Source organism: Podarcis liolepis (genome assembly GCF_965112155.1).
Source record: "Podarcis liolepis genome assembly, chromosome: 8".
Lineage (NCBI taxonomy): Eukaryota > Metazoa > Chordata > Lepidosauria > Squamata > Lacertidae > Podarcis > Podarcis liolepis.
The window spans coordinates 41,407,454-41,430,489 of record NC_139560.1 but is presented as its reverse complement, the minus strand read 5'-3'; the positions used below and the strand labels follow the sequence as shown (position 1 = coordinate 41,430,489).

At 40.4% G+C, this 23,036-nt stretch overlaps 1 protein-coding gene and 1 long non-coding RNA gene across 48 annotated transcripts in view; one reads left to right on the top strand and one right to left on the bottom strand.

The window, feature by feature from the left end:
• Window positions 1-23,036, top strand: part of DTNA (dystrobrevin alpha) — a 194,544-nt gene that overhangs the window by 27,329 nt on the left and 144,179 nt on the right. For 6 of the 47 annotated variants that reach the window (XM_083518286.1, XM_083518300.1, XM_083518274.1 and 3 more), the window contains exon 1: window positions 8,732-8,867. The exons of 16 other annotated variants lie outside the window; for them this stretch is intronic. Coding sequence is in view for 18 of the 31 variants with exons in the window: in XM_083518308.1 (XP_083374434.1) it covers window positions 9,229-9,245 (17 nt within the window). In the remaining 13 variants the exon portion in view is untranslated. Of the gene's footprint in view, window positions 1-8,616; window positions 8,868-9,004; window positions 9,246-23,036 lie in introns of those variants that run through there. 25 more of the 47 variants (XM_083518311.1, XM_083518287.1, XM_083518301.1 and 22 more) reach the window with 16 other exon arrangements.
• LOC310713781 overlaps window positions 1-23,036 on the bottom strand; it is a 91,209-nt gene that overhangs the window by 23,730 nt on the left and 44,443 nt on the right. The gene's annotated exons all lie outside the window — the stretch shown is intronic.

Here is a 23,036-nt window from a genome sequence, read left to right as displayed (position 1 = left end):
AGCGGTTGGTGAGGTGGAGCAAGACCGCTTAGCTAACCTCCTATCATTGCCATTGCTGTGGCATACTGGGAGGGGCAAAGTTGGTGATGAGGTGTGGTACAGACACCAGCAGAGCTGCTGTAGCACTGCAGTCAGTGCATTTCAAATGTTCCAGCCTCGTCATCACCTTGCCCTCCCAGTATGCCACAGGGATGGCAGCAATGGGAGGTCAGGTAAGGAACCCTTCCCCAATCACTACTGAAGAAGGGGAAGTACATTTCTTCTCCAGGAGAGAAATTCAGCACATATTCATCTGAGAACCACATGCATTATTATTTTATTCCATTTGAGTGTTCCATAGGGAAACAAAGCCGTCACATATGGATTGATCAGATCCATTTCTTTGGGGCTGGGGAAGCAACTTCTCTATAACAGCAGTTGTAGATGTTTTAACAGCTTTGGTTGTGGAACCTGCTTCAGAATCCAAAGCTCTTTTTTAAAAAAAATGCCGCCTCTTTTATGTTGTTGTTTTTAAATAACCTGACTGGAAGTGTGAGCAATTTGGAGGCTTACAGAGATGGCCATTTCTATCTGTGGGAAACCACACCTTGAATAAATCCGTCTCAGCTGCCTTTTAATTTCATCACTCCAAGGTATGTGGTGTTCAGTCGCAAAACCCTGGGGCCATGGGGGCAAGGCTTTAGTAAAAGCAGCAGCCATAAATAATAGTTTACATTACAGTGCCTCAGTGTCTTGGATCAGCCACTTAGGACTTAAAAAACAAAGGTCCCCCCCCCCAAAAAAAAGCAATTATACCTTTCATTTTGGGACTGATTTAAGACACACAAGAAAATTCCATAAGTCATATCTGTGGTGGTTTGGGCTATTTTCATGACAGCAGAGTGCCAGAAATCTCTAAATCCAAATCTGTCCTTGAGGTTAATGAGGTATATAGGTGTGGCTTTTACAAATAACTGTTTAATTGCATTCATAGTTAAGCCTCTTGAGGGGTGGGAGAAACCCCAACCAAATATATGCATATAGCTAAAATAACTCTGTATGCATTTAATTGAAATTGTTGAACAATGAAAGAGGCTTGTGGCTGTAATCCTATTTTCATTTTCCTTGGAGCAAGCGCCACTGAACACAGTGGGACCTGTTTCTTAGTAAACATGCATAGGATTTTAATGTGGTGCTTTCAGAAGCATTTAATGTTCTGGGTAGACATACAACTTTCAGTAGGGTTAAGGGTAACAGGTGAGCCTCAGCTTTTTTTGGTCTTCCTCAAAATGTCACAAGGCAAAGACACCTCTGCGCCTCTTCCCATCAGAACACAGGAAGCTCTGTTCTACAATATCAGGTCATTGGTCCATTTAGCTCAGTACCGTCTACACAACAAGGGGGATTATTAACATGTGACCCTCCAGATATTGCTGAACTACAAGTCCCATCAGCCTCAGCCAGCATGGCAAGCAGCCAGCGATAATGAAAGTTGTAGTTCAACAACAGCTGGTCTGTCATGGCCGGAAGTGGCTCTTCAGGGTTTCAGGAGGTGTCTTTTCCAGTCCTACCTCAAGATGCTAGTGATTGAAAATGGGACTTTTCTACATGGAAGTTGTGTGTTCTACCACTGAGTTGTAGCCCTTCTCCTTCTGCCACTGCTGTCCCTTTTCTTGAGGCATTTTTGGCTAATCACATATCCCAGGCTCATATTTGCCTATTTCCATGCTGCAAAGAGACACATGATCACACAGAATGGGTCAATAGAACAACTGAAAATATCTTTATAGAACAAATGCACCAAAACTTTATCAGGAGGCAGCTTGAGTTAAATTTGTCCAGAATGCTGAAGTTTTCTTGAAACATGAAAACACCACACTGTAGGATTATTGCTTGGTACACAAATATCAAGTGTCATGACAAACTCATGTCATTTTATATACAGTGGTACCTCAGGTTACATACGCTTCAGGTTACATATGCTTCAGGTTACAGACTCAGCTAACCCAGAAATAGTGCTTCAGGTTAAGAACTTTGCTTCAGGATGAGAACAAAAATCGTGCTCCGGCAGCGTGGCGGCAGCAGGAGGCCCCATCAGCAAAAGTGGTGCTTCAGGTTAAGAACAGTTTCAGGTTATGTACGGACCTCCAGAACGAATTAAGTACTTAACCTGAGGTACCACTGTATAATGTATCTGTTGGTCATAATGTAAGCATACTCTGAGATTATGGTATGTTAGACATATATATATATAAACCAAAGTTATTACAAAGCTGGTTTTATCAAATAAGAAACAAACCCAAGATTGTACTGCTGTCTCCCTTTTACATATAAAGTCTGTAAAGAGAAAAAGCTTTGCATGCTATTAGCTGGGGGTAGTTAATGGAGTTTATTTTTTTAACCCTTCAGTAATTCTGTGGTATGTTTATCAACAGCACGTTAAAGATTACCACATACAATGTCATCCTTTATAAGCCATTGTTTCCTCTTTTTGCTTGCAGCAGGATTTTAAATTCTCTTTTTAAACCAGAGCGGCATTACTGTGACTCGTGGGTTTTGTTCCTTCTGAAGTCTGCAGTGAACCACAGGATGTGAAGTATTTACTGACTACATTATATAACTTGTCAGTCTCTTGCTGTAAGCAACTGTGCTTGGATGGCTTCATGGGCATTTGGGGGGAAAGGAGGGAGAAAACCCAGGCAGCTCAAAGCAGCTAATCATAACATCCCCCTTTCTCTTAAAATGAGATCATTATCTTTAATAAGCTGCCTGTTGTAGAAAGAGAGAGCAAAGATTTCTAAACAAAGGGGAAAGATTTTCTCTTGCATTGCCTGCATGCAATTGCCATGTGGTTAACTTCCACATTCAGCACCAACATGAAGCCAAAGACAGGCACATCATTAGATATAAAAATGCTAATGCAGCATGCTTAGATGTTATCCCCTTTCACTTGGTTCTTTAGTTCTTATGACTTAGTAGTTCTAGACTAAATAGCAGCTAAGACTAGTTTCCTCATCCTTAGGTCCGGTGGAGCATATAAAACAAACGGGAGGAGGGAGAAATCTATTTCTCACCTCCCCAATTGCTCATTTCTTCAACCCTGACTTAAAATACATGCCTAGACACCACTAATTTCAAGAATCAGATGTAGTATGGGACCCCAATTCAGAATTCAGTCAAAGGATCATGCCATTCAAGGGGGTAAATCGAATGCAATGCATATAAATTGTGTTTAACCTAATAAACAGCCCTGCATCAAGAGAGAGCGTGCAAGATTTTAGAAAGGATAGAGGAGGGAACCCACACAGTTCATGTAGAATGGCCATGTGCCCTATTTTAAGGAGGAAAACCCACTGTTTGAAGGATTGCCCAATCCAAGTTTAGTTTAGAAATAAAGAAGGGAGATCGGGGCCATGAAGTTGCTCATCAACAGTTAGCACCTAAGCAGGTCACCTGGTCAGTCTTCCCAACTATGATGAGCTGTATTGTATTTCGAATTACAATACAGTATTTTTTCCAAAATTTGCATCTGTCTGTATAAATTAACATGTGCAATTTTTATGCAGTTGCTGTTTTGTCTGTTCTCTTTCTGGGTGATGCAGTTCTTTTTTTTTTCCAGCCATGTGTAAATTGCCATTCATTCAGACATTCTTGTCTGTCTGAATTGAGTCCCCATGTATCACGGTGTTCAGCCAGTGTGGTGTAGTGGTTAAGAGCGGTAGACTCGTAATCTGGGGAACCGGGTTTGCATCGCCGCTCCTCCACATGCAGCTGTCGGGTGACCTTGGGCCAGTCACACTTCTTTGAAGTCTCTCAGCCCCACTCACCTCACAGAGAGTTTGTTGTGGGGGAGGAAGGGAAAGGAGATTGTTAGCCACTTTGAGACTCCTTCGGGTAGTGATAAAGCGGGATATCAAATCTAAACTCTTCTTCTTCTATCTCCACAAAGCTTTGTGCCTGTAAGCTTGTTCACATGTTAAGATGAATACAGGTACAAACTGCCTTTACACATCTGCAAGTGTGTGAAAGAATGTGTGCTTTTTATTTATTCAACTCAGTTATTGTGAAAATCAGCCATTAGTTGAAATGCTGTGTGTTCCATACTATTTCATCCTTGTTAATTCATGGGTGCATGTTCCTTCCCTACAGAGATCTACTATTCTATGAGACCTTGAGAAAATTAGCAAAACCTCTGTCTGGTTTGCCAGTCCCTTGGGACTGTTTGGCTGACTTAAAAGTAGAATGTTGTGATTTCTTTTTTCTTTTTAATTACACTATAACCTGCTTTTTCTCTGAGGAGCTGAGTGGCTGACATATGATTTCCAATTGGTCTTCCATCTATTGTAGCGTGCAAGACCCACAGTTGAACTCTGTCATGTGCCTTCAGACTGTTCATTGAGCTTTACTCATTTTTGTGTGTGTGGTTTTAAGGTTATTGGTTTTAATGACTATAATTTATGGCGTGATTTTGTTTTGCAAGCTTCCATAACAGTAGGCTGAAAAACAAGCTACACAACCAGGAATAAATAAACAAATTAATGTAGCCCTGCAAAGTGCTTATTCCTTATTTATGGTGGTTGGAGATTTTCATTTTTTAATTCATTGAAAATTACATTTTCAAGTTCTGTTTGAATGCAGTAATCACTGAAGGTAATGTTGGTTAAATCTCTTCTGGAAATTATTATTATTCCTAAATTCAAGCTAGATGCTGCATAATACGTAAAGACAGGTCCCCTGTGAAAGTATGAAGTCTATGAAGGTAGAAAACTAAGAAAAATAGAGGGACAGAGAGAAAGGGAAGGTATTGTTATCATCTACTCCATCTACTTGTGGCCTTTAATAATTGCATATCACAGCAAGCCCATCCAGCGAATGGAACACAAATAAATTGTGGCAGTCTCTAAATTACAAGTTTAGTATGTATGAGACTTCAAGGGGAAATAGTTGTGGATATACTTTGTTGTTGTTGTTTTGCATCAAGCCGTATCTCACACAATCATTTATGGAGAAGTGCAAGTTTTACACATTTGCAGAAATGAGAACTGACATGAGAGAGAATAGTTATTAGTTCAGAAGAGAAGTGTTTCCTTCCCTGCCAATATACAAATCTTGAAATCGTTAGGTAGCTTCTCTTCAGGCCTTGTTAAGAGAAATGGCTTTTGCCAGAAGAGCCAGAATCTCTGTTGAATAACAAGGACTCTGTGAAGAAGTAGAATTAGCAACAAATTGGTGACATTTATTAGTTACTTATAAAGTATGGTCCCTCTCCATTATAGATTCAGTTGCAAAATATTGAGCTGTTTTCCTTGTTAGTATGAAGTACTATGTGTATGTTGGCGTTTTTAGTGGCCAGGCACTTAATCCCTTAGTGCTGGTGTTCAAAATGTTTCAAAGCCTTTTCTGTACAGCTGAGCAGTAAGAAATGCCATTAGCCTTGTCTGCAGCCAAGCTGGTTCAGAACACAATTTGTTCCTGTGTACATGCGTAGCTGACCTGTGTACGTAGTATTGCTTTAGTTTCAAACGTTGTTAACAACAACTGTCGACAAAGGCTTTATTTTGTAGCTCTGGCAAGACTTGAACCTCTGTATAATACAAATGTTTTGCCATGCTATCCTGTATAAATTGGCGTGACTGTAAATTGATATTTTTCCAGGCTTCATTTGAAATGGCTCAATAATTCATATGCTTTACTTTCCGTCTTGGTGCTTGTTCCTCACCCACTTACTGAAATGTGTGCAGTAAGAAAATCCATATTTGAATGTGCATTTGATCTTTGCAAAATTAAAACTGCAAGATGGATATTTAGAAAGGGGAAATTAGAGGGTTGAGTTGGCCTTAGAACAATTGTTAGTATGGCAACATACTTCTTGGCTGTGTGCACATTCCCACTCACTCTGTGTCCAGCAAATTTGAACCACTAGTGTACACACGTTGGCCACAATCCATATGTATCTTGTCACTTCTTATGAAATACTGCATTTTGATGCATCCCCCCCAAAAAACAGCTTTGAAGCAAATGGAGAAAAAGAACAACCAAGCTGCATTTTAAGACATTTAATATGTACACAACCATACATACTCTGCTCCTACACATGTTTGCTTCAAAAGTTCCACGGTGTTCAGTAGGCTCTACTCCAAAGCATGTATAGATTGCAGCCTAAGCCTCTGTGACACAGACAGGAATGATCAAGTGATCAGCTGACTTTAAGGATTAAATGACCCCAGCGGCTGACCTGCAGTGATCTCAAGTGGGTAGGCTTTGAATGAAGGGCCTGGGTGCAGGTAGGTAATTTTAGATTCCGGATGATGATCGTAGGCTCCTCCACTTTAGTCATGTATTTCTTCAAGCACACATTTAACATTTTTATCCTTGTCATTCAACTGCTGCTTTTTTTTGAACTACTGATAGACTCTAACAGTTAAGAGGGAAAAATAAGCAGCCTGATAATAAGTGTGTGTGTGTGTGTGTGTGTGTGTGTGTGTGTTTTGCACATAACATTAAGCCAAATTATGGTTTTGTGCAAAACTTCAGTCTTCTGGGAAAGTTCTACACTGGTGGGGTGATTTTGGCAGTGACCAGTGGGTGGCAGTTTAGCCAGCCCCGTTCACACACACCCGCTCGTTTTGAGATTGGATTCCCTGCCAGAACTAGATATGGAAGAGGATCAACAGCACTGATAATTAGATCCGGTTTCCTATTTTGCCCCTTTCTTCCTATATTGATCTGACAGCATTGTGAAACCTCCCTGGATAATGCTTGTCTGTGATCCCATTCTGCATTGTTATTTAATCAGTGGTTCTAGGTTTAAGATGGACTTGGCCATTAACTAATATTAGATCTGGCAGGCATATCAGATTTCAGCTACTTCTTTCCTGGAAAACCTTGGCATCCTTCCCCGATGTTTCTGCTCCAGTCTGTTTTCTAAATCTCATTAATATATTTTTAAATTCTAGGAGAAAACAAGGTAACTGTAAAACTTAAGCCCTTTCAGCTGTGTGAGTTGCCCAAAGGTGAATTCTGTGTTCTTTTGGGAAATGGCTTAGATGGCTTCAAGAAGAAACAGACAAATTCATGATGGATACATCTACAAATGGGTATTTTAATTATTAAATAAAAATCAGCACTGCAACATGCGTTCCATTTAATTAGTTAGATAAGTTAATAAAAAACCTTTCTGATTGATTAAAATGGAGCCCAAATTAATCACCTAATTGTTCAGGGTGGTAAAACAAAAATGGGATTCAATAGGGTCTCTCCAAGCTATGTGAATGGGCATTAAAATGGTAACTGTGATTCAGTAGGACAAGCAAATGTAAAGTGATGCCCATCGGGACAAAGAATCCAATATATTCTTTGTATAATTCACATATGCACTAAAGGGGTCTGAACTAGTGGTGACTGACCAGAAAAGTGAGATTGAGGTTGTTAGTAGATAGCTCAATGAAAATGTTGACTGAATATGCAGCTGCTTTGAAAAAGGCAAATTCCATGTTAAGGATCATTAAGACAGCTGTTGAAAATAAAACTGCCAATTCATAATGCCAGTATACGGATCTATGGTTTATCACAAATTACCAAAGGATAAGACTAACAGTGGCTACAAGCCACAACGGCTATATTCTCCCTCCACTGCCAGAGGCGGCCTGTCTCTAAATATCAATTGCTGTGAATCACCGGTGAGGAGAGTGCTGTTGCGCTCTTTTTCAAAATATTTGAGATTCTCCCTTTGTTGAATGTGCTTCTGCTAGATGCCTCTTATATTCAATGCGTGTCAAGTGCTTCCTTGTACGTTCAGAAGACCCTGCATAAGTTGAGGCATCCGCTGGGATCCAAAGAAATGCACAACTACTTCTGTGTGTCCAAGGAAACTTTGAGCTTGTGTTTCTTGAACACTAGATCTCCATGGCTCATGGTGAATCGCCATCAGAAGCACTTTGCCTCTGAATACAAGTTGCTTGGGAAGTACAAGTGGGGAGAGAGTTGCTGCTTGTGGGCTTCCCATAGGCATCTTCTTGCCTGCTGTGAGAGCAGGATGCTGTAGACCAGATGTGGACAAGTGCCTATGAAAACCGCAGGTACTGTTTTAGAAGAGCCATTCCCTGCTTTTTCACACAGACAAATTTAATGTGTCTTCTCAGATTTAATGCCTACTGTCACATGTACACACTTTTAAAAAAAAAAATCAAATAAAACAGCAAAACCTTTTAATTCAGCTTGGAAATCTGTATAAATTTGCAGGTGACCATTAACTATTTAATTTAAATGGTTGCCATTAATCAGCTCAATTTTCTATAACTGGCTGGCCACACTGCTAAAATGTTAGCAATATAATTCTGATTACCTATGTTGGTTAGAAAATTACAGGGAAGCCCTGCTTCCGAGCCTCTCACAGTGACATCTGGTTGGCCACTTCTGGAAGGAGAACACTGAATTAGATAGATCATAGTTTAATTTCACAAAGCAGCTTTTAACGTTCTTAAGACTGTGATCTCAAGAACGCCTCATCAGAAATTTGTTTCACTGAAAAAATATTGAACATGGAAATAAAAGTATTTGGGATCAGGATGTAAATATGATCTTGCCAGTGTAGTTGTGGAATACGATGGATGTTATTCTTTTAATATTCAATGATGTAAACCTACAAAATTATGCATGTTGTTCAGAGGCAGAATAACTCCTGTGCCCTCTTGCTGCAGGCTCTGAGGAATGTCACTTGCAGAACATTCCTTTCCTGGGCAGCCAAGTTTGGAAGCTAGTTTATTCCTGGCTGCAAAACTGTGCGGGTGTCTGAATGGGGAGACATGATAGCAAGAGAACTTTGATTTCCATCTCTGCCCACAGAGCAAGGATCAATGAAAGCTTCTCCTTTCATCTTGCAGAGACAGGTAAAAAAAAAAAAAAGCAGCAGCTGTGTGGGGCTCTCCAAAGGAGAGAAATGAGGGGGGTGGAGTGACAAGAAGTGGGGGAGAGGAGAGAAAGGGAGTATATCTGAGTGCTTGTGATTGGTAAGCTTTGCAAAAGCATCTGCCAGCAGGACTTCAGTGGAATGTGAAACCAAATCATTTACAAGTTAAAGATAGACACAGAGTACACAGCATCTTGGGTAGGGGTTTAAATTCAGTCTCTCACAATTTCTTGCTCTGGAGCTTTTCTTCTTGCCTCCTCCGGGACTTGTTTGTATTTCCTCCAGACAATAAAAGGACTTTTAGTGTACTGGAATTGTTAAGGAGGGTGGGTGAGAAGATCATGGTTCATACTGCTGGGTAAGTAGCAAGCTTGATTGGAGCTCCTTCTTGCTTTTAACTATACATGCTCACTTTCCTCTGATCTAAATGTTAGACGCAGGCATGCTTATAGGTAACGCTGCTTGTTTGCCCTTTATGAGTGGCTTGGAATGCATGCCTCGGTGAGCTGGCATTATACAACTTTACTTGCTGCGGCATGTTTCAGATCTCTTCTTATTTCAGTATCCTGACACAACGGTTTAAAAGTGGTGTTTCATTCCTGCTAGATTTATTTTTTCCCTACCCAATATGCTGGATCTGTTTCACTTGCAAAATTCAAGTGAGTAGAGAAGAGAAATTCTGTAGCAACAAACCTAAAGTCAAGTGGGGTTTTAAAAAAAATGTTTTATTGTTAGTAGCAGGCCATCATAGTTGCAGCCTAGTGCTTCCATTCTGGTCTTGGCTCTTTTTCTATGTCACTTTGCAAGGTGTAATTATGAACAGAAACAGATTTTTAGTTCTGTGAAACTTGCTTGGTTTTCAGGCTGCTTTGTTCTGTGCTTTATAAGTTTATGTCCCACTGCATAGTAACAGTGATCCAAGACAGGATTGTTTAGATATAAGGTACAAAATGACCTCTTGATTAATAAGTGCTTTATTATCAAATGTGTTTGCTTAGTTTTGCATCATTTTCTGATCCTCATTTGAACTGTAATCCTATTCTCAGTTTTGTTATGCATTTAAAGCAGTGGGACTCTTGCATGAAACTGATGGCAGGATTATATCTTCTGCTCTGGGGAAAGGGATTTTATGAGAATATTTAAGAGGTTCCTTTTAATGTAATTATGAGGGGGTTTGGGCATACCTGCTTCTCTGCCAAAAAAAGAATTTTATTGTGAGGATTTAATACCGGCTGTGGGTTGCTTTATTACAATTTGTAAAATGTCAGATCTTCTGTTTAGTAATTTACAGCTTGCATTTTTTACTATGGTGTAAAATATATTTCCTGCTTTCCACTTGTGCTGTTGATTTTCTGAAATTCTTTCTGTAAAAAAACTTTTTGTGGTAGCTGACTGTAGAGGAGACCAATTTTATTATTCCTGATATTCTAGTTTATATTTTGAAGAGTTGTTTTAATGCCACAAGGGAATCTTTGCCTTGAAAACATAAAGAGCAAAACTGGCTGCATTCCGTTTCCTTCTTTTGACGGAAAAGCTGCTGCACCTGACAGTTTGCCCTTTTTCCTTGTTAACTAATTCCATTTGTCACAGTGCTCACAACAGTATTCTCTGCACAGGGTTTGGGCGGGGGGGGGGGTTATAAACAACAAAATAAAGTTGAAGCGCGAAGTCTGTATGCCATTTCCTAGTGAATGCAATTGAAAAGAAGCAGAAATTATGTAGCATGCATTTTGTATTAATGTATTTTTTAATAACTTGTTCTTATGCTAAAAATGTTGGAGAAGAATTTGGGGATTATAACTAGTTGAGTGAGTTCTTAACTCTTAAGTCCTGTGTTACTGCTAATCTCTCATGTTTCATGTAGTGCCAGCAGTGTATTTCGATACTGGAAATTCCAGTGACAGTATCTGTTTACATGTTGGTGTCCCTGTGTGTATTTCATTGTACCCTAGCTTCAGAAGCCACAAAGCAGGCTACAAACAACTTGAGCCAGGGAGATCGCTAGGCTATTTTATGAGCGGGGCAGGTCCAGTTTTCTTAGGACTGGGCAGTTCTAGCATCTTTATGTTGCAGGAGGGTTGGACTCTGTACACATTACCATTTGCTCTCACCCCAGCGCACTCCTGCCCCTAGTGTTGGAAGCAATGCACACATAACGTTGGTCATAATCCATCTGTACCCTGTGGCTTTTTGAGAAATACAGTAGTACCTCGGGTTGAGTACTTAATTTGTTCCGGAGGTCCGTTCTTAACCTGAAACTGTTCTTAACCTGAAGCACCACTTTAGCTAATGGGGTCTCCTGCTGCTGCTGCGTTGCCAGAGCATGATTTCTGTTCTCATCCTGAAGCAAAGTTCTTAACCCGAGGTAATATTTCTGGGTTAGCGGAGTCTGTAACCTGAAGCTTATGTAACCCGAGGTACCACTGTACTCCGGTTTGATGCGCTTTCCCTCAACCCAGCTGCCATCTGATTGGGGGGGGGGAATGGAAGCCACGGTTCAGCTGGAAGTTACATTTCAGACAGCCATTGTGCATGCACAGGTGACAGCAAATGCACAGATTACAGCCTCAGTGAATTGGAGTTGGGTGTGAGGAAACAAATCAGGTAATTACACGTTGGGTGGAGGCATCGCCTCCCCCTCTGGTGTTTAGGAAAGCATCTTGAAATGCATAGGCTCAGCTGCAGTTGTAAATTCTGAGTGCTGGGAAGTTTCCCAGACTTGGTTCTAGATGTTTCTTTTTTATTTATTTATAAAGGTATAAAGGGTATAAATAAATCATGGTTGAAAAGTTAAATATGAAAACTCTTACGTAGCTTTCAGAAGCTAGAAAACTGTACTTTTCTAGTTCCTCTAAGCCAAATGTAAGTTTTCGCATTTAACTTGTAAAAACGAATCCCTTTGATTCCTCAGTCCATTGCACACTGACCTGGGAATCAGCCCTACTGAACATAAATGGGCTTGCTTCTAAGTAAAGATGCTTAGCCTCGCATGCTGATTTCAGTGGAACAAAGCTAAGCACATGCTCAACTCTGATTGAAACTAGTGAAACTCTAGTGTGCAGCCAGGTTTTTTGACTGGATTATACCATTATATGTTTTATTATTCTTAGATATTTGCCCTATGTTTCTTTTGGATAATCCTCATGGTGGTAAAAAGTTTTTTTTAATGTACCCATACCAGTGGAAAGTCATTCCAGAAAGAAATTCTTGGTTGCCTTCAAGTCTAAAACCTCATAGGCGTGGCACAGAACAGATTCCAGGGATGTTCTTACATTGACTTTTATCCAGGAAATGGAAATGCAATAGCCTTTCCAGGGGCAGTGATCACACTGGCAACTTAACACTGATATCAGGGTGGCCAGGAATTTCTGCTTGTTGCTTGGTGGCAGTTAACATGAAGGAAGGACACTTCTCAAGCTAGAATTGTGTTAAGTCCTGTGGTAAATGGCTATCATGAACGTACTCATGGAGGACCACACAGAGATTAATGGCAATCTGATTTAGCTCAGGCACAAACATGAAGTCATAATAAGAATGGCTGACCAAAACCAGTCCTCTCTCACACACAAGCTTCTACATTGTGTCTGGGCAAGCTGGAGCCTTATCACTTCCCTATTCACTTTCATTTGTAACAACATTGGATTCAACTTATGAGTCCCATGGGCAAAAGCTCATGCAAGGACTTCCACTTGTGAAGTGGGTTTCCCCCCTCTCCTCCCCCCATGCCCCACCCCATGAAATTGTCTCAGCAGTGGTGGGGAGAACTCCCAGAACCGTGTGGGGAGAAGAGGGGTGGTTGTTCCATCTGGCAAGCTGAAATGCTTGCCCTGACAGAATGATTGATACGCGTAGCACAGTGTTGAATTCCTCCCATAGTACTCCATCACTGCAAAGTTTCCTATCTGTGGTTCCTTATGCTCATAAAGGGCAGTGACTTTTTGTAGAGTGGTTAAAAATAATGAGTCAGATATCTAAAAGTACCCTAACAACTGCAATGGGTAGGGAATTGTTGTCTGACAGCTTTTTTTAAGGTTCAAAGTGCCAATGAAGCCTTTAGAAATCTTACATTTGTGGACAAAATGTTTGCTTTAAAGATACCAGGGCTTTTAGACAAGTAACTGAGATACTTAGGATAAAAAGTAGCAAACAGTTTTGTGGCACCTTAAGGAAGAATACAGCATATACTTTTGTATCTTTTTGTCCATTTCATTAGATACACTCAATCTCATAACAAAATCATTTCACACTGGGATTTTATTCAATGACACAAAGTGTTGCAAATGGCTGTTGTGAAAAGTATAAAAGTGTTTAGAGATGCATTTGTCAAAAAAGAACACATTAACAGAGAAGTCCAGTAAAGTCAGGACTTTCAACCTTTTTTTAAAAAATACCTATAGCATGCACCTTAGCTTGGCCAGGTAATTTAGTATGATATCAAATATCCACTTACCTGAAGGTAGGGGGACTTGCTTTTGAGTACACATGAATAGATTTGTTCTGCCACTGTATGCTTCTGTAACCTTAGTAAAGTCAATAGAGGAAGTGTGCCTGTTTTTACTTATCTATAAGACTAAGATAATACCAATAAATTTTTATAAAACCCATTTAGAGAATGGCAAGCAGTATCTAAGTTTATTACCAGAATAACTAATCTTTCACTAGAAATCTTCCAGTGGCAAGGCCATTGTACATCCATAATACTGAATTGTTTGACAAAAACTAATCAAATTGTGACGAACTGTTCACGCTTAAATGTAAGCTCTTTCCAATAGAGCAACATGAATATTAATCTGTGCCACCCATTGCTCTTTTAGTGCTATGGAACTCTTCTCCTTTCCTACAAATATAAAACAGAGCGATTGGCTGGGTGGTGGTGGTTGTTGTTCACAACTTCTGGAGAACCCAGAAGTTTCCTGGAGGCTTGCCACGGGTTCCTAGATGTGAATGTTTTAAATGCTGTTAGGAGACCCCCTATTCCCTTCACAGAGCTACAATTCTTGATGTTCTATGGGAAAAGGGATTGATTGTTAAAACCACACTGGGAATTGTAACTCTCTGAGGGGAGCAGGGATATCCTAACCCTTCTCAGCACCCTTAACAAATTGCCATTCCCGGGATTCTTTGGGATAAGCCATGACTGTTTAAAGCGGTATGATACTTCTTTAAATGTATAGTGCATATGAGGGTCTAACTTACTATTGTCTGTTGCATTGACTAACACAGGCACTCCAGGCTCTGGCAAGTCCACCCCCCCCCCCATCACCTGCTACTTAATATTTTCTTATAAGCAACAACAACTGGGAATACCAAGTATTGAACCTGAGATCCTCTGCATGCAAGACAGGTGCCCTCCCACTGAGATATGGTCCCTCCTTAGGATAACTGCAGATGATGTTATACTACACTCGTACCTTGGTTCTCGAATGCTTTGGTACTCATACGTTTTGGCTCCTGAATGCTGCAAACCCAGAAGTAAGTGTTCCAGTTTGCGAACGTTTTTCAGAAGCCGGACATCCAATGCTGCTTCGGCTTGAGTGCAGGAAGCTCCTGCAGCCAATCAGAAGCCACACCTTGGTTTGAATAGACTCCCAGAATGGATTAAGTTTGAGAACCAAGGCACCACCGTATAAGTGACTTGAAATGCAAGCTTTTCCACAAAGTTATAGGACTGCAGTGGGTGAAGGTGAATAGTACACAGAAACCAGGAATGACTTTTCCATTAATGACTCTTTCATGAATATAATGTGAAAAAACTATAATAATAATAATAATAATAATAATAATAATAATAATAATAATAATAATATCTTTATTGTCATTGCCCCCTTCAGGGACAACGAAATTACTTGACTGCTCCATAAAAACACTAATTAAACAATACAGTATAATACAGCAAGGGAGACTAGATGACTTTCAAAGTCCGGGCTTCCCATTCAGGGCCGAGATCGCTCTGGAGAAGAAGCTGTTCTTAAGACGGCTCGTTCTTGTCTTCATTGTCCTGTATCTCCGTCCCGACGGCAAGAGCTCGAAGAGACAGTGACCAGGATGCGATGGATCTTTTACTATGTCCAGTGCCTTCCTATGGCACCTTGCGGCATAAATCTGCTCTAAGGTGGAGAGTGGGCAGCCAACAATGCTCTCTGCTGCCTTAACAACCCTGCACAACCCCATCCTGTCCTGGGTAGCACAGCTTCCGTACAGCTTCCGTATTATCCGCATTTCTGCAGGAATGGTGCATTTCTTATGAAAATGAAGCACTGGATAAGCAAGGAAAATTTGTATTGACCGACTGTTCTTAAAATAGAAATATACTCTTTGACTATATTTTGCTTCCCTCACACTTAGGAGTGTTCAGCAGCTTTCAGCTGGCCTCTGTTATATCTCAAAGCTTCAGGCTAAGCCAGGCATAGATTAACCAGCACTGACTGTACCTATTTCACAGGTCATTAATTCTGCCCTTTTCTGTTGTACTGCACTGTAGATAATGTTAAGCTTTGTGATCAGAGTAGCCACGTATGCAGTAAGGACAAAGCAGGGAAATACACACTTTTCCTTGAAAAGAGAGTTTTATAAAACTGTTTGCAGAAGTGAAATGGGCGGAAATGAATTGTGCTTGTGCAATGCTACTTAGTTTTGTCATATTCTTCATTAAAGCTGGCAAAGGTTTGACTTCCAAAATGAGTCAGCATTCATAAATCTTTGCAAACGTGCACTCAACTCACTGTGGTAATATAGAACAAGACCTCTTTTGGTCTGTATTCAGGAAGTACTTCACATTTTAATGATTAAACCAGCTTTACAATTCTGCATAATCTATTTGGATTTATAATTATGGCAGTAGTTTTCTTATCTTTGTACAGTTCAGTTCCTAGAAATAGTTCCTGAACTGAGGTAGATTGCCATGTTATCCTTCCCTGTTGTATCAGAAAGGTTAGGGCTGTATGAGTATAAACTGAATTTATTTTTGTGACTCTAGAATGGACTTAGTAATTGAAGACATTTCACAGCACTTACTTTTACACCTGAGTGCTATTAAAGTCTTGTTTCCGAAAATTCTCTGTCTTCCAGCCTGTTTACCCACTTGACTCAATTCCTCAAACTATCATATTGTCGTTTCCAGCAATCTTTTTTTTTTTTTTAAGCCTCCACCTGGTACCAGTCCCAGTGTAACCTTATTTTACACCTCTAAGCATTTCATGCTAAACAACCTGTTCAATTATTCTTCATCATCTTTCCCGTGCAAGTGGTTTAAATAAAGTCTCTCTATTAGGTTAATAGGCTACTTTGCCTAATTAGTCTTAGGTGCAAGCTTTGTGTCCCTCTATTGATACTATATGTGCACTCAGGATATTCTGATGCTGAAGTGATCATTCATAGTGGTGAACACAGTTCATCCTTGAATTGTATTCATCATGGTCATTTGCCATGATTTGTGAATGCTCCATAGATGTACATCAGATGTACATCCAAATGCATTGTCATGGGTAAAAAGAAAAATGTGTTCAACATTACATCAGTTTGGGCCTAATTCATGAGTTAATGTTGCTTTCTTTGTTGTTGTTTAGTCGTTTATTCGTGTCCGACTATTCGTGACCCCATGGACCAGAGCACACCAGGCACTCCTATCTTGCTTTCTTAGTATCTCATTAATACTAATATTTTGCAGGAATACTACAGATGGTTTTTTGCTGTCCTGTTCAGCAATGTTTGCCTGAGATCCATACTCCTTCACTCAGAATATGGACTTAAGCAAATTCTGATACATCAAATACAAGATGAGCACTACATTCTCCCGAATTCTTCTCTGGCTCAGAATTTAATCTGAGGCAGTGAAGAATTGAACTTCTCCCATCCACAAGCCTCCACCCCCTGTCTTCCAGCTGTCTGCTTTCTTTGCTGCTGCACCGGATGCAGGAAGTGAGAATGGAGAAATAGCTCCATCCCCTCCAGCACCTGGCACTGCTACAGTAACAGGTCATACCAATAACAAACTTAGTTGGTCTCTAAGGTGCTACTGGAAGGGATCCCCCCCCCCCTTGGAAATGTAGTTTACTCAGTGTCTCTGACACATTCCTTTTGGTTAATTCTGATCATGTTTTATTTTAATATTGCAATGTGCTTTCAGTGTTCAGCTCAGATATATTATTGGTTAATTTGCTAAAGTAGATTATAATTAGGCATTGATTATATTATATTATTTTACACATTTTTCTGCAGCATTTCTAGCTGTGCAACCCTATATTCTTCATGGGCCTCACGCTTGAGGCCACAGGCTTCAAATATCAGAAGACAGAACTTGGGACCACCAGAGTATCAGCTGTTAATGACCGTATAATTTCATTACTATTGACATGGGAAGCATAATTCAATCAGGATGATTTGAAGTTACCACTGCTGGGAAGGGGAGGGCAGGGTAACAGTTTAATCCTCCCTACAATACATTTGCATTGACCTACTTAAAATACAGAAGAGAAACTGTCCCTTTCCATTGCATAAGGAGATTTTCTTAACAATTCTAGGAGGAAGCATAGCTGCAAGATAGAAAACATGATTAATTGTCTCAACTTAATTCTTGGAGATGACCCCATTTTGTCCAGTGTCTATGGTGTCGCTACCTAAGTCAGTGAACACTTTGATGTGGATACCAAAGAGTATGAAGTATGGTGGAGAAGAAAGGTGCCTCTACTTAACAAACATAGTGCTGCCATTAATGTTTTTTATTAATATGAAAAGTGGACATTCAAGGGCTGCGATCTCCCCATCCATTAGTGGTTTTGTATCTTCTTTTTACTAACCCTGGTGCGCTACTGCAACAGTATGCTTTCTTTCTTTCTTTCTTTCTTTCTTTCTTTCTTTCTTTCTTTCTTTCTTTCTCTCTTTCTCTCTTTCTCTCTTTCTCTCTGTGCTCCCAGTAATAAGAGATCACTTTGTTCTCACCCTATGGCCAAAATATGTCAGAGAGTCCCGTGAGAACTTGCTGTGTTCTTTTATTGAACATAAGAATGCAAGATGGGCAGAGCACAGGTTGATATGATGATGCAGAAATCAGAGATGGGTAATCACTAGGAAGATTGCTTGAAGATTTCATTTGATTTGCATTTTTAAGCAAACCAAACCATCACATGCTTCCTGGACTGTTCAGAATGCAGTTATCCTTCAGTGTTCACATAACGCTGCATCTATGGAACCTGCATAACATCTAGCCAACCCCATAAGTTACTGCATGTGTAGATGGTGCCTGGGTGACCTGGGCCATTTTATTTATGCTATATAACCCCCTTCAAACCCAAAGATGTCATACGATGACCACTGATCAGATCAGAAGAATCTTTATCTGCATCAGCCACCAGCCATAGCAATAAAATAAAATGTACTGAAGATAGAGGTAAAAACTTAACTATACAAAATACATTTTGGAGGTTTACATCCATCGATCCATCGGATGCAAATTACTGACAGTGACTCTTGATAAGTTCCCAGGAATGGGACCTTTCACACCCCAACAACCTATGAGTTGGAGATGTCCCTTCAGTTGCATTTTATTTTTTCTTATGCTAGTCCTCCCTACTGAATTCTAAGGTAATGAAATGGCAGGGAGTGAAAGTCTGGCTGGAAGTAAAAACCTTCCAGGAACAGTAACAATGCCCTTCAGTTCTACTGAATGCAGCTGCCAGCATAGGAGCTGTACAATGGCCAAACAATGCCTCAGGCAGTGCCTATTAAATGACTGTCTTATGCTTCAAAGCATCTCTGATTAGGTTTCAAAAGCCCAAATATTAATTAGCTTTGTACGGTTGCTGAATGGGCCCATTCTAAACCCCAGGTATGTCCAGCCCCTATGAGGGCCCTTTTTGCATTAAATGCCTCTGCTAAGCTAAGTGGGTTGTTGTGTTAGAGATGAGAGGCGGTGTAGTGCGGCAGCTGCATAGATCCAGGTCAGTGCTTGCAAGAGGTTAATTAAGATCCTTCCATATGGGCAAATTACAGATGTAAATCAGGCACAAGACAGGCCCTGTGGGTTGCTCTGTGCCATGCAAGGCCTCGAAGTGGCTCTGAGGAGCAGAACCTCTGGGAGATAAATCCAGGTTGTTGTTGTTGTTGTTGTTTTCCCTTTCATGCAAAACAGTGAATTCTGAAATTCTCCCTGCTGTGGCTCCTGCTTGCAAGAATAGTGGCCAAAATGATGGCTCTGCCATCTCCAGTGCCAACTGGCTCAAAGTTGTCGCTTGCTTGTATTTGTAAAGTGACAGAGCAGCACGTGCTGTTTGGCATCGCCTTCCAACTGTGCCAGCATATTCCCTGAGTTGCAGAGCAACTTGGATGAATACTGAGATATAAAAGGAGAGTAGCTTTGAGCATGTGGCTGCAAAGTTGGCATGGATGGGGGGGGCAATGGGGTTGGTTTCATATGGGTTATTGCCTCACTAGTCTCCTACACATACCCTGAATTTTTCTCATAAAATGTTGGAGGGTATGTCATTTTCATTTCTAATTACCATTATTAAATATTTCATACATACCCTGAATTTTTCTCACAAAATGTTGGAGGGTACGTCGTTTTCATTTCTAATTACCATTATTAAATATTTCACTGCACACATACTATTACTGCTATTTTTCTTCCTCCCAACCCCCGGCTCCCGGCCCACCTACAAATGTATCCTCTTTTTTGCTCTTCGGAATATGGCAACCTACACTATACATATTTGGAAATAAAATGTTTTCTGAAAATCTTATTAAAATATAAAATCTATTATGTTGACAATCCTGCTCATTCATTTGTGCTACACAGAACAGAAGGTCAAATTTGAGCTCTTAGCAAGGAGGTGTCACTTCACATTAGTTGAACAAGGCAGAAAGCTTTAGGAACACATGTTAATAAAGATTTTTAAAAATCTTCAAACTCATATACAAATATGGAAGCAGCTGCCTGAACCAATGAATAACTTTGGGTTGTTGTTGTTGTTGTTGTTGTTGTTGTTGTTGTTGTTGTTAAGCAAGGTCAGCATTATTATCTGTAAAATGCCTGCATTTTCCTCTACAAATAATGGACATGTCTAGAAACAGATTGGCAGTAGATTCAGGATGGGCAAAAGGAAATATGACGATGATAAGAATCTGTTCTTGACTAAGTAAACAAATAATCAATTTCTGATTCATTACCAAATAATGTGATGATGGCTACTACAATGGCTTTAAACAAAAATCAGATAAGTTCATGTAGGTTAAATCCAGTGCTTTTTTCTAAAAAAAATGTTTAGGGGTATTCTCATTTTGACTCAAGAAAGTCACCATTTTATAGTTCAAATCGGGGGAAAATAAATACAGTAAATGGACAAAAGTACAAAGATTCACAAAATGTGTGAATATGCGTACCCCCCAGAAAAAAGGCCCTGGTTAAATCTACCAGTGACCATTAGCCATGATAGCTGAAAATGGAGCCCTGCTGATTAGATTCAGTATCTCATCTTACAAAAAGCTGTGGGAGAACAATTAGGCATGTCTAGCACCAACATGTCCTGCTACTTCACACACAAGATGTTTCAAGAGTATCCCTAAAAATATGAATTCACACCCACATGTATTTGCAAACGCACATATACAGCAGCTGTTCTCTCTGGGGATCTGTGACTAGCTGCAGAGTGCAGCCACAGCGCACCCAGATTTAGGCTGTGCACATATTAATAATAATAATAATTTATTATTTGTACCCCGCCCATCTGGCTGGGTTTCCCCAGCCACTCTTATTATTAACAGATTAAAAGGCAGCAAGGTGGTTATCCCCACTGTGTTTAAAATTGCATGTGCACATCACTGTACACATCAGTGTGCTTGGGTGTTTTTCCAAGTTGTCCACGGTCAGTCCACAACAGTAGGTGAAGAGGGGGAATGGATATCTTTATATGGCTTACATTTTCAAATTGGATTGAAGCTGGTTGGGGGAGAATGTCCCAAACACAGTTTTTCTCATGAAACTATAGGATAGCTGTGGGTTGTGGTTCATGTCGTATGTACACAGCTTCACACATGGGCATAGCCAGGATTGGGGGGGGGGGTGGCAGGACAGACACCCACTTGTTCTCTTCCAGAATGGAGCTACCTGCTATGCAACTGATCAGTTCGTGGAAGCCACACCTATCGCTCAGTCAGGTTGCCTGTTGCGTTGCTAAAATGTGCCATAACATCATCCAAGTGACCTCAATGAGCATTTCAATTTCAAATATTCTGATTCTTTCTGCTTTTAGTTAAGTATTTTTATTTATTTACTTCATTTAGGGGGAGAAGCTACGCCCATGGCTTCACAAAGCAGCAGTCAGCTCACACTGGATGCAGAGTTAATTGGAGTCTGTGTGCTGCCTTTGAAATAAGTGAAATGGCCATAAATGGTGCTTGAACAATAAAAAACTGGAGTCTGCTCAGTTCCGTAATGGCATATTTTTCCTCTGGGTAGGCAAGCATTGGTTTCCCCCTGCTCCAAATGCCTGCCTGTATCCTGTGTCCCTTCCAGCTCAAAAATAGAAGGGCATGTGGTTGTTTAAAGGTATCTTCTTTCCTGGGTCTAGTATCAGCCTCCACCTCAAATTGCCTTTCCCAACACTTCTGTGTTGTTCTGCCAATATAATCTCCAATCAGTGTTCCAAAGTGACTCAAACCGTGGGACCTCCGCATGTCTGACCTTGAGAGAGTCGATGGGACTTAGTCCATGCTTATTAAATGCATTCATATCAAAGTAAACAGAAGCATCCACTTGTCTCCACACAAGGTCTAGCGGTCTTTCCTTCCAATATTTTGCACTCTTCAAAAATATGTCTGGTTCCAGTCAAGATCAGTTCTCATCCTTGGGTAACCCCCACTCCCCACCCCTGCTTTAGAGATTAGAGCAGGATAATAGCAAACTAATCTTAGATCAGAGTGCTAATAAATATGCATCTGCCTGCCAGTCTCCATATTTTGTCATGGAACAATGGCATGTGTACAACAACTTCAATACAGTGATAATGCTTTTTATCCAAAGCATGTGTCATCCAAGGATTTCACAGTGCTTTGTAGAATTTATTTAGATAAGTTTTACAATACCCTTGTGAAGTAGGTAAGGGATATGTGTGGGTCATTTAACCCAACTGAGTTGCAGCCAATTTTGTGATAAAATATGGTTTCTCTTTAATGGAATGTAGCACACAATGCGTAGCAGAAAATGAGGAATACTAAAATAAAGACAGGATTTTTATTTATTTTTTCATGCATTTTAAAAAGTTTTTGAAAACCTTTACATCACTTGTGATGGGGAAGAACTTCTTTTGGGTGGGGGTGGGGGGCTACACAACAGAGAGATCAAAACCCATTTTATAATTTACCATTGGGATTACAAATGACTCTTACCCTCTTCTCTTACACTTGGTTTCACAAGTTTCAGTTATGTCCGAGATTATTGGGCCTGTAAAAAGAATCCTCCTAGGAATAAGTCATTCAAATAAGGCCTGGTTTGCATTTGAAAAAAGGCCTGTGGTGAAAAATGTAACCTAGAGTCCAGTATATATTTTCAATAATAACTCATACTAAAATTTCTAGAGAAAGGGCATTGTATTTACTGAAGGCCCCTGAACATAGGGATGCGGGTGGCGCTGTGGGTTAAACCACAGAGCCTAGGACTTGCGGATCAGAAGGTCGGTGGTTCGAATCCCTGCAATGGGGTGAGCTCCCGTTGCCCGGTCCCAGCTCCTGCCAACCTAGCAGTTCGAAAGCACATCAAAGTGCAAGTAGATAATTAGGTACCACTCTGGCGGGAAGGTAAACGGTGTTTCCATGTGCTGCTCTGGTTCGCCAGAAGCGGCTTAGTCATGCTGGCCACATGACCCAGAAGCTGTACGCCAGCTCCCTCGGCCAATAAAGCGAGATGAGCGCCGCAACCCCAGAGTCGTCCGCAACTGGACCTAATGGTCAGGGGTCCCTTTACCTTTTTAACTGAACACTTACTAATTAATTTCTTTATTATTATTATTATTTATTTAATTTATATACCGCCCTATACCCAGAGGTCTCAGGGCAGCTCACTACAATTCCCATCATTCCCAGCCAACGTAGCCAATAGGTAATGGGAATTGTTGTCAAACAACATATGTGGGCCCAAGGCTGAAGGACACTGTCCTAA